Below are 18,397 nucleotides of genomic sequence, written 5' to 3'. Positions count from 1 at the left end.
TTTACAGACTGATTCCAAAACTCAGACTGTTGTCTGTTCATTTAATATTTTTCTATTATTATCAATTCTGCAGAAAAAAATCTTTCTTACACTTATGTACATCTTTATCTCTAACTATAAAGACTGAGAGTGTGCATATGGCTCTGATGTCATGTGAAATACCGATCCCAAAATGGAGTTGGACTGGGGATAGGAATGGGTGTGGAAAGCATACTTTATATAGACTTCATTCCTGCCTCAACACATTTTCTGACTGCTTCCAGATTATTTGACTCAAGTAACTGCAAACTTGATCACATAGAAACAGAGATCAAAGTCCTTCTGATCTCTTTCCATAAGCCCCCAGAGCCTTAACATTGCAGCCCCCTGAAGCCTTAGCCTGAGGTTGCCATATCACAGACAAGACAGGTGTTGACTTAGCAATATTCAGATATAACCCAAGGGCTGTTTCTTAACCTTCCATGAAAAGAGCTTCTTTGCCAAGCCTCAAGACTAGGTTGAGTAGCCATCAAGTCCCATGACCCCCCTCATTAATAGGGTTTGCAGCCTCCTCGGGTCCTGCCTCTACTTACCTCACTTTTAATTCTCTTCGCCATGTGCTAGAAAAGACATTTTCTATGATACCCAAACATAAGACAAGCATTTACCTGGTTCTCCAGCCTCACCACATGGTGTCCATTTGCCCTCAACTTGAGTCCTGGAGAGCTGACTGATACCAGAATCTTCAAGAGTGTTCCAAAGAGCCAGATTTCTGAGACCTGATGTTCACATATGACCTTTTGGGGGGGGGGACATTAAACAAAACCCGTAAGAATTATAAATATATAGTGAGAGTGGTTGAACTTAATAACATGTTTTATCTGTGTTTTATATAACCACAGAGTGAGCAATCACTGAGAGATGAGGGCAACACTGAGAACAACTTCAAAGTAGGATTGGGAAGAAGAGTTAAAAATAAGCCAGGGCGGGGGTTGGGGATTTAGCTCAGTGATAGAGCGCTTGCCTAGCAAGCGCAAGGCCCTGGGTTCGGTCCCCAGCTCCGAAAAAAAGAAAAAAAAAAAAAAGCCAGGGTGACCCTAAGCCCAGTCTGTGTTTGGGGTTGAACATTGGTGTCAGTAGCTTTGAAGGAAAGTGAAGGATTGAGGATGCCCACGCCCACTCACCTCTGACCCAGAAGCCACTCTAAGTGAACTCACCTGGCATCTGAGGCGAGCCTCGCCTTTGCCCTGCTCCATCCGCCTGTCTCCAGCCCTCAGAACCTCACAACTCGCCAGATGTTCACAGTGGCTTCGGATTAATGATCTTCTTTTTATTTCATTTTATTCACTTTTCATCTTGATCAGCATTGCAAGGGGTGTGTGTGTGCTTTTTATCTCTTTAAAATATTTGAAGTGTTTAGATATTTAAATTTAATTTTTTTTCTTACAAGCATCAGTAGTGACCTCCATTACAGATCTGCTGTGACTCCAGTAATGACTTAAGCATCATTTCTTGGATGCTTATTTTACAGTTAGCTCTTTGGGTCACTCAAAACGCCTGCTCTAAGATAAATAAATCTAAGGCATGCAGTTCCTGCTGTCAACACACACACACACACACACACACACACACACACACACACACACACATGCAGCCACAATTGCCTCCTGCTTGTTGGAGTGAATTCTTTTCAGAAAGCCTAGGCTCAGATCTCCCAAGACACCTTTCCACCCTTGTACCTTGTACCAGTTGCCTTCAACCCTGACGGTGCACCTGACATCTGGAGGGGCCATCACTGCAAGTGGCCTAGGCAAATCATTTGAGGTCAATAAGTAAGTCATAGTATGTGAGGTGAGGTGATATTCTATCCCAAATGAAGGACGGAGCGATTCGAAACTAACATGCTTTCCAGATCGAAGCACGGCTGCACACCTCACTTGGATACAGCCTTGCTGCTGGTGATAACCTCATTTCCCTAAGTGTCTCCCTTTACAGACACAATCTCAGCCCTGTAACATGGGTTTTTCTCACGGCAAGTCTTGGACCCTAAAGTATGTGTCTACCATTGCAGTATCGCAGTTGCCTTTCATCTCTCTGCCTTGAACACAAGTAATCCTATATACCTATTCCTTCTCCCATAGCTGCCATCCTTTGCCTCACTTCCAGAGGAAGCTGTAGGTATCCATAAAGCCTCCAGAGCGGACCAGACACTTTAGACTTGTCCGCTTGGATAGAGAACTTGAATCTTCATTTCTGAGGTGACTATGGCCTAAAGACATCTTAAATCCAATCTGATTCCTAATTTGGTTATCCACATAAGATTTCCTCTTGCAACATTCATTTTCTGATTACATATGCCTACTATTCCATACTTCCCACACCAGGCAATATGTAGATCCATATGTGACCTTCGAGAAAAGCAGAAACACTACAGGAACCACAGGAGAGCAGAGACAATGGAGTCACTATGAGTACTGTCCTTTTCAGATGCCTCCCACTGGGAGACTCCCTTTCCCAGAAGATACTCTGTCATCCTGCTTTTTCCCTGAACACTGCTTCTCTTGGCCGCTGCACAGCAGCCAAACACTGAGATTCCTCCGGAGACTGGTTTCTTCTGTGCTCAGTCCCTTGGGCATTCCAGACTGTGAGAGAAGTCGGGAGCCTGGAGAGTGAACAATGTTTGTGTATTCTAGTCCCCAGAGGATACCTAACATTAGACTAGTGAATGAGAAAGCCGTGTATCTAGAAAAAGAAATCAAATGGTCCAAGTGTCATTTTTCCTTAGTATGTTTATTTCCTTTATTTACCTATTGATCATGTATGTATATGTACATGCCTGTGTGAAGGTCAGAGAGCAACTTCCAGGAGTCCGTCCTCTCCTGCCATCACGTCAGTCCCGGAGATTTAACTGAGGTTGTCAGGCGTGGCAGTAAGTGCCTTTACCCACTGGGCACCATACCAGCCCTGACTACATTTTTAATTTTCCAATATTCCAGACCCTCTAATGCAGTGATTTAGACCCTTCCGAAGGCTTGACCCTTTAGTACACTTTCTCATGTGGGGGTGACCTCCCCAACCATAATATTATTTTTGTTTCTACATCATAACTACACTTTTGCTACTGTTATGAATCACAGTGTAAATATCTCATATTTCCAAAAACCTTAGATGTTAAAGGACCATTCAATCTCTGAACAGCTCGAATCTCACAGGTTGAGAACCACTGCTTGAATGTGTGTTTTCCTAAGATTTCCACATTTGGTTATCACAGTCTGCTGAAGTAGCTGCCCTTATTATACCCACAGTTCATCAGTGCACATGAAATACAGAAAGTGCACAAAGCTGCTAAGACCAAGAGAGAAGCCTCAGAGCCGACATCAGAACTCTTTTCCCTGGTTTCATACAGTTAGCACATGTGATAGATACCATGAATGTGAGTGCCAGTCACTGTGGCTGAGAGACCCTGGTTTCTGTTGTGCTTGTACCTGCAGTGAGATTGCTGCATCACAGGTGACCCCTGCTTTCCCTATTTCATAGATGTCCCATACTGTTACCATGGGAATTTTACTATCACAATCTCCAGTGACCATGCAGGGGTTCAATTTATCCACATCTTCGCCCAAAGTTGGTTCTTGCTTCTTTTTTCCTTGGCTTGGATTGGGTTTTTGTCATACATATAGATCAAATGGATTCTCTCACTGTCATTTTACATTTCACCTCTCTAATGACCAGTGACAGAAAAGCACCGTCACGTCTATTAGCTGGTCATTTGCACCTCACCTTTATGGAATGTCTGCTTCTCTTCAAGTATCTGCATTTTTGCTTATTGTTGTTGAATTATATGATTTCATCATTTTCTAGGTAAATAGTTCTTAATAAATATACAAAATATACTTAATGTACACTTAAATGTATACAATGTACATTTAAATATATCTTCTTCTACCCTATATGGTGCCTTTGCATTCCATTTTGTCTTTTGTTATGTATAATTATTTCTGTCCCTTGTGGATACATCTGTTTTTCACTTTTGCTGCCTTCACTTTTGGATATCATGTCTAACAAATCTTTGCAATGTTAAATATTTTCTCTAGTTTTGTGATTTTTTTCAATCTTCCAATTAGTTCTTTATCTTTTTTTTAATTACTTTTTGCATATCATGTAAGGTAGGGGTCTCATCTAATAGTTTCACATTTGAATGTTCAGTATTCCCAACACCATACGCAGCATCAGATCTATTAACCAACTATACCTCAGAGTTTGGGCTGAGCTCGCTGTTCTGTTCCTCTGTTTTTATTTTCCCTTTGTGTCAGTACTACACCGATATTTTTTGGTAGACTTAAAACTAAGATCAATCCGAAGAGATGGAGGATACATCATGCTAATCAAGGGAACAGTTAGCCAATTTGCTATTGCAGTTTCTCCTAGCGCTTTGAATTTTAATATCAGAATTAATCTCATTAAGACTTTCAATTTCACTAAGAATCAAATATATGTGTCTCTGCCCAATAAAACCATGTGGCTCTCGGAAGGGAGTTGGACTGAGGCATGATTCTCTCCATCCCGTGTTGTTAATTAGGTTTTTTGTTCGTTTGTTTTTCACTGTGGTTTGGATTCCTTTTTCCAATTCATCCATTAGACCCAAAGTTCACACAGATAAACTAAAATCTGTTTTAGGTGAAGGAAGTTTCCGCTTAAGGAACAAACATGGGAAACGTCGGTGAGGCAGAGAACAAACTCCAACAGTCTGTACCGAAACATGGGGGAAGAGCAAATCTAAAACTTTCTAGTAAGGAAAAAAGTAAAAAACACAGTATCCTTCATCAGCGAAGGACCTGATGTTGGATTGCAATAAAGATTTTTTTAAAAATACAGAAACAAAACACCAAATCACATTCTCTGCCCAAACTTCAATCTGATAGCATTTTAAATAAATACACAGAATACAGAGTCTAACTCTAGTGAGACGTTGAAGCATTAGGTAAGGACACTCCGCACCTGAAAAGTATCCACGTCCATAGATCTCAAAGTCCTCTTTGTGGTGATTGGAACACTGAGAAGCTTCGTGCTCATGAGCCTTGAGTGGACTGGTGAAAGAAGCAACTTGTCAGCAGACGCCAGAGCCGCTCCCGGATTTGTCGGGTCCTAATGCCATAAATGATAGGGTTTAAGGTGGGTGGGATGATCAGGTACAAGTCCGCTAACAGCACTTGAGTGTGCAGGGGAACTGCATCCTGCCCTAGCCAGGCCACGTAGATGGATGCCATCCCAGGGAGATAGTACAGCGCCATGACCCCAGCATGAGACGCACACGTACTCAATGCCTTCCACTGCGCATTCTTTGAGGACAGACCAAAAACTGCCTTGAGAATCAGAGTATAAGAGGCAGAAATGAAGGTCACATCTGAACCCACAATGATGGAGGAAAAAATCAAACTGTAGAGACTGCTAGGCATGGGGTCATCACATGCTAACTTGGCCACTGCCATGTGTTCACAGTAGGAGTGAGGAACATTGGAGGCACAAAAAGGCAAATGGCTCAACATCCAACTCAATGGAGTCATAAAAACAAGAGCTCTAATGGTGATTGTCACACTAATTCCCAGCATCACATGAGGGGTGAGAATTCTCATATAATGTAGGGGCTTGCAGATGGCCACATAGCGATCAAAAGCCATGGCCAGCAGCAGTCCTGTCTCCACAGCAGTGGCTGCGTGGACAAAGTACATCTGAGTGAAACAGGCGTTAAAGCTGATGGAGCTGTCTCCTGAACTGAAGACGCTCACCATCTTAGGTACCACAGAAGAAGCCATAACAACATCCACAGCAGCCAGAACACATAGGAAGAAGTACATGGGCTCTTGTAGAGTGGGATCCATGCAGATCACAGCGATGATGAGGGTATTTCCTAAGAGGGCTATGCTGTACATGGCACTCAGTGAGATGGCCAGCCAAAGATAGGAAGACTGTAAGCCTGGGACGCCCAAGAGGAAGAAGGTGCCAGGGGATCCCACTGTGTGGTTGTAGGATGGACCCGGCATCACTGGTCAGACTGCTCTCCTGTTAACTTGCAAGATATTATAAGAGAGGTGGCATTCTTATAAAATAGACTACTGGGTGTGAGGTTCACAAATTGTTGAGGTATTTTCATCTTGGTGGTATTTTTCATGACCTAAAATTAACATTAAACATTAACATTAACCTGTGTAAAGATTGTGTGCTTTATTAACATCTATTCCCATCTTAAAGATCAGTTTTCCTCTCTCTCTCCCTCCCTCCCTCTCTCCCTCCCTTCCTCCCTCTATCCCTTCCTTCTTCCCTCAATCCCTTCCTTCTTCCCCCTCTCCCTATCCCTCCAGCCCTCCTTCTTCCTCCCTCTATCTCCCTTCCTGTCTTTCTATGTTTCTATCTTTGTCTCTCTCTCTCTGCCCCTCTATCTGTCTGTCTATATCTTTCAAACTCTCTATCTTTCTGCCTCTCTCTCTTTTTTTCTGTCACTCTCTTTTTTCCTCTCTCTCCCTCTCTATCTATCTCACCACTCTCTCTTCGCAGCTATTCCCATGTAAGTATTGCATGTTTATTTTTACTTCAAGCTTCCATAAAATCATATTGATTCATAATGATGTTAAATTGATGATTCCAATAGTCTACCTGGTGATTATGGTACGCACTCAAACATGTGTCTTTAATTTGTAATTTTGTGTGATCCTAGCCTGTGGAACAAGGTTGGGTGATACATTTTATGTATTCCTTATAGCCAGATATTTCTACAAAATGAATAAGAAGAGTTTACCTTTTATTCTCATGATTACTGAATTAGACTTATTGAGATCAAATGTCATATTATGTCTCCTTGGACTAGTACCTAGATAAATGATGAAAACACATTCCTGTCAGTCAGAAGTGCATTATATGGAAAGTATAGGTTCAGTAAATAAGGCCATTAAAATGACATAATCACTTTCCATATATGCCAATGTTGTTGAAATATTTATAGTTTTCTAAATTTGAGGATCAATTTCCTTGAAGTAGTTTCAATTACTAGCCCAAGAAATTACATACTAACCCCTCATACACACATAAAGACAAACCTCCCCATAGCTTTTCTGCTTCTTCAATATGGTTTGCCCCTTTTCATGATAAGCTACCAATGCACTCCAAGAAATTTTATCCGTGTGTAAGTAAAGCATGTTTTAATGAAAACAGTACATGATTATACCAAGATGAGAAACAGTATTCATGAGTGAATATCTACATTTGTAATGTACATATATATCTAAATAAAACAACTGACTTAAGTACTTAAATGATATGATTCTTCATCTTATATCATATAGCATCATTCAGTCCAGTTGAGGTTCCCATCTAGGTCTTTCCAGTACTAACTCCTGACAGTGTATTTAACAGCATTGAAGTCAAGAAAACAATTATGGATACTTACCCCAAAAAAGTATTATAGGCTGACCTGTACAGTTTTGGTAAAGAAAAGAGATTTGCTACTCTACGACTCTGGGAGCCGAGCTCCAACCTTGGCAGTGTTTGCCTTGGCCCTGCATTTTCCTCATTTAGGTTGTGTCAGGTTATATCACAGGATATATAATGACTTTTCCAGACATCCTAAAACAAAAGAACAACACTGCTGTCACATTTCCGTGCTATAATCCTTTACTTCCCTTCCCTTTAAGTTGCTCAGTTTCTGTGAGTTTACTTACATATGTAAGTACCGTAAGATACCCACAGTATTCTGAGAAAACATCACACAAGGTCCCCTTTGATTTGATTCAGACCTGGTAATGTTGGTAGACCTTTTAGAAAGCCTGAGTTTCTCGTAAAGCACAGGAAAAAAATCCTTCTGTTGTCACATGTAAAATGGGTTATTAGAGCTCTGTGGTTTAGAGACAGAAAAACAAAATGTTTAACAGTAGTAACTAAAAAATTTTACTATGTAGAGTGAAAAACCTCATTAGTCACTTGCTAGCCAAATTGCCTTGATCAAATCAGGCAAACCTTCCAGCCCTTAACCTGCACGTTGTTAGATAGAAATGATCATCCACTCCCAATCAAAGAGGTGTTTTGAACTTAAATGAAAAGCTAGGCAAAGGGATCCTAATGCTGGTTTGAGCAATAGATGTTTAATAAAGGTAGAAAGTAAGAAACAGCATTGCTTATCCTGCTTAACCCAGTTTGTCCAGACAACTATTCCATGCATACTTAAATGAGTATTCCTGAAGATTTCCTCTTGGCCGTACAATGAACTAACGCTGCAGATGCCCCTATATTGAAAGATGTTTATTGTTTAACAAGGTGCTTGGTACACAGGTACGCAATAAAGTATAACTAATTTTAAAAAGACGGTTTGAATGGCTTAAACCTATAAGTCGTTCCAAATAACAAACGTAACCATGTAAGTGTGATTCCAAGACTATTTTTTTAAAGCCTGAATTCCCTGAGAGTTTTCTCCTATCACCCTTTGATCTGCAATTGGAAGATATCTCACTCAGGGATACAGGCAGGATATTCTATGCTGCTGGGTCTGCCCTGAGTGCCACAAATTCAGGGTTCAGCAAAACTACCTATAGATTTGAGGAGAACCACAGAGATCCACAGTTCCTACTGCCCCATTCATCTTTGACCCAAGATTGTCATCTCCTGATTGCTTGATAGAAATCTTCCTTCTGCCAAGGGCATGGTCTATTCATGCCCTGCCCACTCTTCTTCTCTCCAGCCCTGACAACTTCACCTTGTCATACTTTCCCATGATCTAAATCTCTTCCTACTAACCATTGCTAATAGAAGTTGCATGTGTTACAAGTCTTTTCCAAAATTAAAAATTTGGGTTTTTTTTAATTTTTTTTATCTCACTCAACCTATGTTGCTCTTTTCTTTGAAGATCAACAGTGGCCTCTCTGCAAGATCTGCTGCCACCTTGTGACTCCTTTCAGCATCAGTAGCTGGCTCCTTAGTCCTTCAGTTTTTTAATCCCACAGAAGGTGAAAGTGAACTGCATGCATGCATCTGAATGAAGCCTTGCTGCCAATGAGAATTCTGTGTGCCTGCCCCTGTGCCTCTCCCACCACCCAGACACACTGGTACTCAGCCTACTTTGCGTGGTCTTTTCTCATAGCTCCTCTTTGTCTTTTAAAAACTGTCTCTTCGTTCTTCCAAAGTTGGACTTTTCACTTCTGATTGCCTTAAACACAAGAAGCTCTGCGTTCCTGTTCGCTCTCCCATCTCTTCCAATCTCTCACACTCTGAGAGGGAGCCTTTGGTGTTAGCCGCACCTTCCAAACCTGGCCAACCTCTTGACAGACCATTTGAATCCTCCTTTCCAGGGCAATCATGACCTAGAGGTTGCAGCAGCCCAACCTCCCTTTTCAATTACCTACAGGCCAGCGTTCTGTTTACCTAACTTTCTCAAATTATCTATGCGTGGTGATACATATTTCTTTCACCCAGAAGAAATGAGATTTTTTTTTTTCAGGACTCTTCTCAGAAGCAGTAAGCACCACCACAAGAGACCAAAGAAAACAATGGAGAGTCAAGTTGAGAATTGTCCTTTTCCAAGACCTCCCACTGGGATCTCTCCTCCCCATCACTCTATGATCCTGCTTTTTCCCTGGACACCCTTGTCCCTTGGCCTCTGCCTAACAGCTAAACACTATAAATCCTCCAGAGCACTGGCTTTGTCTGGGTTCCATCTGGATCTTTCCAGACTACAGGATGAGTCAGACGCCTCGTAGGTTAACAGGCTTTGTTTCTTTAAGTCTCGGAGGATACCTAAACACCAGACTGAGAATATAGAGTTCATCCTGAAAGAAAACAAAAGGTTTGATGGAAAACCTGGATGTGCCAGGCCCCTGTTGTGGTTTGCCCTGAAGTTACTGTATTTTGATGCTAATTCCACTGCCCCAAGGACAGCTGAGTCCTCAAGGACTCAGAACTCAGGTGACTTCACCAGAACCACCTCTCCATTGAATTTGTAAAGTACTGGTGAGGGGCAGGTACAGGATAGAAGGAGGCCTGTCATTGGAGGAGAAGGAAGGATGGACTGGAGAGAAGTTTGAAGGAAGAGGAGGAGACTAGGAGAAGAGAAGAGAGACGGAGAGAGGAGAGAAGCCGTGGCAGGTGATGTTAAGATTCTGCTCTGTGTATTTACAGGTTGTTATTAATGTTCTCAAGGGATGGATGATACTGGGCTTTGTATGTTTAAGTGGGCAATTATATCTTACCAATTGGATCTAAGATTATAGTGTTGTGTGTTCTTTTATTTAGGGTTTGAGTGTAGGAAAGTGTGCAGCTGGGATGTGTTTCCGCTAAGATATCTAGCAGATATCTGGGGCACCGCGGAGTGGGCCTAGCGGGATAAAAGACTTACATCTTTATTTTTATATTTTTACAACAACAGGCCCCCAGAGAGATTCTTTTCAGGGTGTTTTCTCATTCCATTCTTGACCCTCTGCTTTTGCTACCATCACGATGTCTACATGTTATAGGTGAGATGTGCAGAAGTCATAGAGCTAGAAAGAGAAATCAGAGTTAGAGTCTAGTCATTGGTACATCTCACAATGCTTAACAACTGTTCACACTAATCATATAACTGATCTCTTAAATTCACTTCAGTATTCCTCAGTCTCTCCTGGAGGTTCATGATGGGCTTTATCCATTAAGTATTTCTCATGGCATACTGTTGGAAAATTCTCTTTGAATAGACAAGTGTCTCTGAGTTCAAGACTAGCCTGGTCTACATCATGAGGTCCAGGCTAGCCAGAGCTATACAGTGAGATCCTATCTCTAAAACAAAGAAGTATTATGTGAGGGTCTGAGCACATAGTTCAGTGGTGGAACACTTGCCTAGCATACACAGCTGCATAAATGTGTGAAAAGTAAGATAGTAGTTGGTGGTTTTGGAACCAAAAGATAGAGAGAATTCCAATACTCATAGATTGGTAGGATTAATATTGTTGACAAAGTTGGGGATCTTGATGGGGTCCATTTTCCTTGTTAATTAAAGACTTAAAGGGCAGGAAAAACCTCAAGTGCAATAGGCAGCAGTAAAGAAAACTTGAACACCATAAAGAGGGGCAGATAGAATCAGCAGGTGAAGGCATTTATTGGGGGTGAGAAAAGACACTTGCCACAGACTCACATGGATAAAGACCCTCCCACAGGAGACACACACACACACACACACACACACACACACACACACACACACACACACACACACACACACAAAACCTCTTCTCAAAATCCAAAGGCTGTTTTTTGTTTGTTTGTTTGTTTGTTTGTTTTTGGTTTTGGTTTTTAAATCTCTGAAGAGTTTTTCTCTTCTAATTCCTAGTTGATCAGTTTGAAGAAAGGTAGGATGGTTGGTTGGCCCACAGCTGTTGTGTAACACGTCTGAATCAGCCTTGAACTTCTTGATCCAGTCCATTAGCAGAGGTTTTGATGATTAGAGACAAGAAGCTAAAAGACCTTTTTTTAATTATTAGTACTTTTTTTTACAGTCTAGCCATTCCCCCCTCCAATAACCTCCCCCCACAGTTCCTCATCCCATTCCCCCTCCCCTTTGACTCCAAGAGGGTGCTCCCCCACCAGACCTTTCCCTTCCCCAGGGCCACAAGTCTCTTGAGGATTTGGCTCATCTTCTCTCACTGAGGCCAGACCAGGCCTCTGCTGTATATGTGGGGGGATGTCAGGAGCCATAATGGGACAAGCTAATAACTAGCAGGTGATGTCCCTGAGATGGCCTACTCAGATTATTATATAATCTGCAACAGGTTCACCCTTATTAAGCAAGGCTGTAAGGGAATTCATTTTAGGCAAGATTCCTGCTATTAATATGCTTTTCCTGTTATTATTAAACATATATAACAATCATTAAGTAATAGCCCACCCCTTTGGAGCAGATCTCTGCATATCTACGAAGATGTGCCATCTTGTAATAATGCTACATAGACAAATAGATGACTTCTTAAATCCTAATAATGATCCTATAAGAATTCCTAAAATTATGCCAGTGGTTATTAAGCTCTAAATTGTGGGACTGCTGCTATGTGGTCCTTTTCTGATAGTCAAAACTGCAGTGAGAACTCTGCCAGCAGTCTCCCAAGTGTCACCAGTTAATTGCTCTTAGATAGTAACCAGACTTTCTTCTACTGAGAGCACATTCCAAGAGATTGTAAAACAATTAGCCAAAGGTCATAAAAGGGAGCTAAGATTTTTTTATAGGTGCTAGGACAGATGATAAAATATTGACTGGGTTTATCCTATACAAAACTTCACTAATAACTTACTTATGGTTTTAAACCTTCAGTGAACTTGTGGAACAGTGACAGAAGATGGATGTTTAGCCAGAGAATTAATCCTAATGGATATGCATGTAAACATTCTCTGTTGTAAACTTCTATTTCAATTTATGATTTGACTTTTTGTGTGAACTTGTAATGAACCTTGTAGCATGTGATCATGTATTCTGAAAGATGTGTAAATACTGAGAACAAAGAGATAGAAGGAACTTTTTTCTCTTAGAAGAATTTTTCTCTACCCGTCCCCCCATGCCACACCCCACTTAGGATCTTTCTGATTTCCCCCTTAGATAGCCTTCATAGGAAACTTTTTACAACATAGTAATAAACACAGTAATAACTTTCCAAAGTGTCCCTTTTTCTTCCTGTGACCTCAGACTAGCAGGCTGAAAGTTAGAGCCTAGCAGTTCCTGCTGAGATAGTACAAAGGCTATGTACTCAATCCTTTGCTATTTGAGGAAGAGGTGCTAAGTGCCAGAGACTGCAGTTTCTGGCCCAGAGGAAGGCAAATGACAGGTCAGCTATAGTAACATAGTAACTTATAGTAAGTAATTTACTTATCTAAGTCTATACAGCAACCCAAAATATCTTGTAAGACAAAGTCTTACCCTCCGCCAACATTCCTCCCCCTCTGCTGCCTCAGGAAGAACCGACAAGAAAGAAAACCCTTGTGGGGCTGGCCCTGGCAGGGGTTGGGGGTGGGGTCATTCTTGCTAGTGTATGCTGCCTGGTTGGTGGCTCAGTGACCTTTTTTTTTTAAAGCTGCCAAGCTTTTGTCTCTGGTCTAGAGTGGGTAAGGAAAGGAAGAAGCTGGCCATGTTGAAAATTTACCACCTATATTGCCTAGTCATGGTCCCTCTCCCAGTTTATCTGCCTATCAGAGAATCTGTCTAACTTCTTGTCCCTTATTGTGAAGACAAACAGCCTATCAAAAGCAATCTATATATTTTTCACAGAAATTGAAAAGATAACCTTAAAATTCAAGAAACCATGATAGCCAAAACAGTTGTTACCATTCCTGACTTCAAGTTATACTATAAGCCATTGTTATAAGACATGGCATGATACTGGCATAAGAACGGACACATTGATCAATGGGATAGATCTGAGGGTCCAGAAATGAGCTCACAGTTCTATATCCACCTCACTTTTTGAAAAAGAGACCCAAAGAACACAAGGAGAAAAGATTAATGGTATTAGTCAGACTTGATAGCAGTGTGCAGAGGAATGAAGCTCTCACTTCATACAAAACTCAACTCAAAATGGAACAGGGGCCTCACCTTAAACTCAACACCATGAGTTTGTTAGAAGAGAAGGTAAAGAACACCTTTCAACTTATAAACACAAAAACTAATATATTTTAAAACATAGGTATATGTATGAACTTTCTGAATAGGACTTCAGTGGTACAGAAATTAAGACCACCAATTGGCAAATGGAACATAACAAAGCTAAAAGCTTCAGTACAGCAAAACAGTGCAACTGAATGCAGAGGTAGCTTACAGAATTTAAAAAACAAAAAAAATCTTTACTAGCAAACAACTCAAAAAACTAAACCACCAAGAAAACAGACTATTCGCTTTAAAAAATGAAGCACGGAATAAAACAGAGTTCTCAAAACAATAAGTAGAAATCACTAAGTTATTGTTTATGTTCAGATTTTTTTTTCTCCTCCCTACCAATGGCTGCTATACAGTTTCCTGGATTCTGAAAGTACAATGTTCTAAACCACTAGAGAATTGCAAAAATAAAACTGCTTTTGGTTCTCCAGCTGCACTCAGAGCTAAGGCTGTCCCACAGCCCACCAGACCCAAAATCTGCCTGGAGAGAGCTGGTTTCCCAGGAGTGCTCTCACTCCTAAGTCCAGGACCTGATGGGTTTAGTGAAGAATTCTATCAGACCTTCAAAGAAAAACTAATACCAATACTCTTCAAACTATTCCACAAAATAGAAAAAGAAGAAACACTAGCCAATTCATTCTTTAATTCGTTCATAATTACGTTTATACCTAAACCACACAAAGACCATATAAAAAAAGAAAATTTCTGTCATGAATATTGATGTAAAAGTACTCAATAAAATTGTCGCAAACTGAATCCAAGAACACATCAAAATGATCATCCATCATGATCAAGTGGGCTTCATCCCAGAGATACAAGGATGGTTCAAGATACAGAAATCCATCAACATAACCCATTATAAAAACAAACTCAAAAGAAAAAATACATGATCATCTCATTAGATGCTGAGAAAGCATTTGACAAAATTCAACACCCTCCTTCATGATAAAAGTCTTGAAAGATCAGGAATTCAATACCCATACCTAAACACAGTAAGAGCAAATACAGCAAACCAGTAGCTAACATTAAACTAAATGCAGGGAAACTTGAAGCAATCCCACTAAAATCAGGAAATAGACAAGGCTGCCCACTCTCTCCCTACCTATTCAATATAGTACTTGAAGTCCTAGCCAGAGCAATCAGACAACAAAAAGAGGTCAAAGGAATACAAATTGAAAAGGAAGAAGTCAAAATATCACTATTTGGAGATGATATGATAGGTATACTTAATTGACCCCCCCCCCAAAACTTCCACCAGAAAACTCCTACAGCTGATAAACAACTTCAGCAAAGTGGCTGGATATAAAATTAACTCAAACAAATCAGTAACCTTCCTCTACTCAAAGGACAAACAGGCTGAGAAAGAAATTAGGAAACTGACACCCTTCACAATAGTCACAAATAATATAAAATCCCTGGTGTGACTCAAACAAAACAAGTGAAAGATCTGTATGACAAGAACTTCAAGTCTCTGAAGAAAGAAATCAAAGAAGATCTCATAAAATGGATCATGGATTGGTAGGATTAATACAGCAAAATTGGTCATCTTGCCAAAAGCAATCTACAGATTCAATGCAATCCCCATCAAACTTCCAACTCAATTCTTCATAGAGTTAGAAAGAGCAATTTACAAATACATTTGGAATAACAAAAAAATAACAGGATATTAAAAACTATCCTCAACAATGAAAGAACTTCTGGAGGAAATACCATCCCTGACCTCAAGCAGTATTACAAAGCATTCGTGATTAAAAAACAAAAAACCGAATGGTATCAGTACAGAAACAGGCAGGTAGATCAATGGAATAGAATTGAAGACCCAGAAATGAACCCACAAACCTATGGTCACTTGAGCTTTGACAAAGATGTTAAAGCTATTTCAATTAATAAAGAATTTTCAATAAATGGTGCTGGTTCAACTGGAAGTCAGCATGTAGAAGACTGCAAATGGACCCATTCTTATCTCCTTGTACAAAGCTCAAGTCCAAGTGGATCAAAGACCTACACATAAAATAAAATACATTGAAATTAATAGAAGAGAAAATTGGGAAGAGCCTCTAAAATATAGGCACAAGGGAAATTTTCCTGAAGAGAACACCAATGGCTTATGCTCTAAGATCAAGAATCGACAAATGGGACCTCATAAAATTGCAAAGCTTCTGTAAGACCAAGGACACTGTCAATAGGACAAAACAACAACCAACAGATTGGAAAAAGATCTTTACCAATCCTACATCCCCGATAGAGGACTGATACGAATATATACAAAGAACTCAAGAAGTTAGACTCCAGAGAACCAAATAATCCTATTTTAAAAATGTGGTACAGAGCTAAACAATGAATTCTCAACTGAGGAATATCGAACAGCTAAAGAAATGTTCAACATTCTCAGTCATCAGGAAAATGCAAATCAAAACAACCCTGAGTTTCCACCTCACACCAGTCAGAATAACTAAGATCAAAAGCTCAGGTGACAACAGATGCTGCAAGGATGTGGAGAAAGAAGAACACTCCTCCATTCTTGGTGGGATTGCAGACTGATACAACCACCCTGGAAATCAGTCTGGCAGTTCCTCAGAAAACTGGACCTGAAGACCCAGCCATACCTTTTTGGGCATATACCAAAAAGATGCTCCAACATATAACAAGGACATATGCTCTATTCTGTTCCTAGCAGCCTTATTTATAATAGCCAGGAGATGGAAAGAACCCAGATGTCCTTCAATAGAGGAATTGATACAGAAAATGTGGTACATTTACACAATGGAGTACTACTCAGCTATTAAAAACAATGACTTCGCCCAAACCCTCGGATCCCTGCCCGCAGCAGCTCGCTGCTCCCAAACCCCATGGGAGAGAGACCTCACCGCCTGGACAAGTGGGCACTCCTGAGACTGCAGAGCGGAAGAGACCACCAACACTGCCCACCCCTGCCCACATCCCTTGCCCAAGAGGAAACTGTATACGGCCTCTGGGATCCCGTAGATAAGGGCACTGGAGCAGCAGGTCCCCTGTGCACGAGACACTGCCGGAACCTGAAGGGACCGACCAGATAAACAGTTCTCTGCACCCAAATCCCGTGGGAGGGAGAGCTAAACCTTCAGAGAGGCAGACACGCCTGGGAAACCAGAAGAGACTGCACTCTGCCCACATTACTGATTCCAGAGGAAAACACCAAAAGCCATCTGGAACTCTGGTGCACGGAAGCTCCCGGAAAGGGCGGCGCAGATCTTCCGGGTTGCTACCCCCGAGGAGAGCTCGTAAGCAACACCCCACAAGCAAACTTGAGCCTTGGGACCACAGGTAAGACAAACCTTCCTGCTCCAAGCGACCTGCCTGGTGAACTCAAGACACAGGCCCACAGGAACAGCTGAAGACCTGTAGATAGGAAAAACTACACACCCGAAAGCAGAACACTCTGTTCCCATAACTGGCTGAAAGAAAACAGGGAAACAGGTCTACAGCACCCCTGACACACAGGCTTATAGGACAGTCTAGCCACTGTCAGAAATAGAAGAACAAAGTAACACTAGAGATAATCTGATGGCAAGAGGCAAAGGCAAGAATCCAAGCAACAGAAACTAAGACTACATGGCACCATCGGAGCCCAATTCTCCCACCAAAGCAAACACAGAATATCCAAACACACCAGAAAAGCAAGATCTAGTTTCAAAATCATATTTGATCATGATGCTGGAGGACTTCAAGAAAGACGTGAAGAACTCCCTTAGAGAAACACAGGAATACATAAATAAACAAGTAGAAGCCTACAGAAAGGAATCACAAAAATCCCTGAAAGAATTCCAGGAAAACACAAGGAATTAAAATGGAAATAGAAGGAATTAAAAATGGAAATAGAAGCAATCAAGAAAGAACACATGGAAACAACCCTGGATATAGAAAACCAAAAGAAGAGACAAGGAGCCGTAGATATGAGCTTCACCAACAGAATACAAGAGATAGAAGAGAGAATCTCAGGAGCAGAAGATTCCATAGAAATCATCAACTCAACTGTCAAAGATAATGTAAAGCGGAAAAAGCTACTGGCCCAAAACATACAGGAAATCCAGGACTCAATGAGAAGATCAAACCTAAGGATAATAGGTATAGAAGAGAGTGAAGACTCCCAGCTCAAAGGACCAGTAAATATCTTCAACAAAATCATAGAAGAAAACTTCCCTAACCTAAAAAAAGAGATACCCATAGGCATACAAGAAGCCTACAGAACTCCAAATACATTGGACCAGAAAAGAAACTCCTCCCGTCAGATAATAGTCAAAACACCAAACGCACAAAATAAAGAAAGAATATTAAAAGCAGTAAGGGAAAAAGGTCAAGTAACATATAAAGGCAGACCTATCAGAATCACACCAGACTTTTCGCCAGAAACTATGAAAGCCAGAAGATCCTGGACAGATGTCATACAGACTCTAAGAGAACACAAATGCCAGCCCAGGTTACTGTATCCTGCAAAACTCTCAATTAACATAGATGGAGAAACCAAGATATTCCATGACAAAACCAAATTTACACAATATCTTTCAACAAATCCAGCCCTACAAAGGATAATAAATGGTAAAGCCCAACATAAGGAGGCAAGCTCTACCCTAGAAGAAGCAAGAAACTAATCGTCTTGGCAACAAAACAAAGAGAAGAAAAGCCTGCCCCACATGTGGCCCCTACATATACAACCACCCAATTAGACAAGATGGATGAAGCAAAGAAGTGCAGGCCAACAGGAGCCGGATGTAGATCTCTTCTGAGAGACAC

The 18,397-nt window shown here is 41.0% G+C and overlaps 1 protein-coding gene across 1 annotated transcript; it reads right to left on the bottom strand.

The window, feature by feature from the left end:
* Window positions 1-5,048: 5,048 nt before the first annotated feature.
* Window positions 5,049-6,041, bottom strand: LOC116894048 (olfactory receptor 52I2-like). The gene has a single exon (XM_032895769.1). It carries the CDS (start codon window positions 6,018-6,020, stop codon window positions 5,049-5,051), a length of 972 nt encoding a protein of 323 aa, XP_032751660.1. The 5' UTR covers window positions 6,021-6,041.
* Between the last annotated feature and the right edge of the window lie 12,356 nt (window positions 6,042-18,397).

This window comes from Rattus rattus, chromosome 2, assembly GCF_011064425.1.
Source record: "Rattus rattus isolate New Zealand chromosome 2, Rrattus_CSIRO_v1, whole genome shotgun sequence".
Taxonomy (NCBI): Eukaryota; Metazoa; Chordata; class Mammalia; order Rodentia; family Muridae; genus Rattus; species Rattus rattus.
The sequence above is the reverse complement of the archived record's forward strand: the minus strand, read 5'-3'. Positions and strand labels throughout refer to the sequence as shown.

Excerpts from the sequence above, each read along its gene's own strand:
- LOC116894048 (XM_032895769.1), bottom strand. The coding sequence starts at position 6,020 with ATGCCGGGTCCATCCTACAACCACACAGTGGGATCCCCTGGCACCTTC.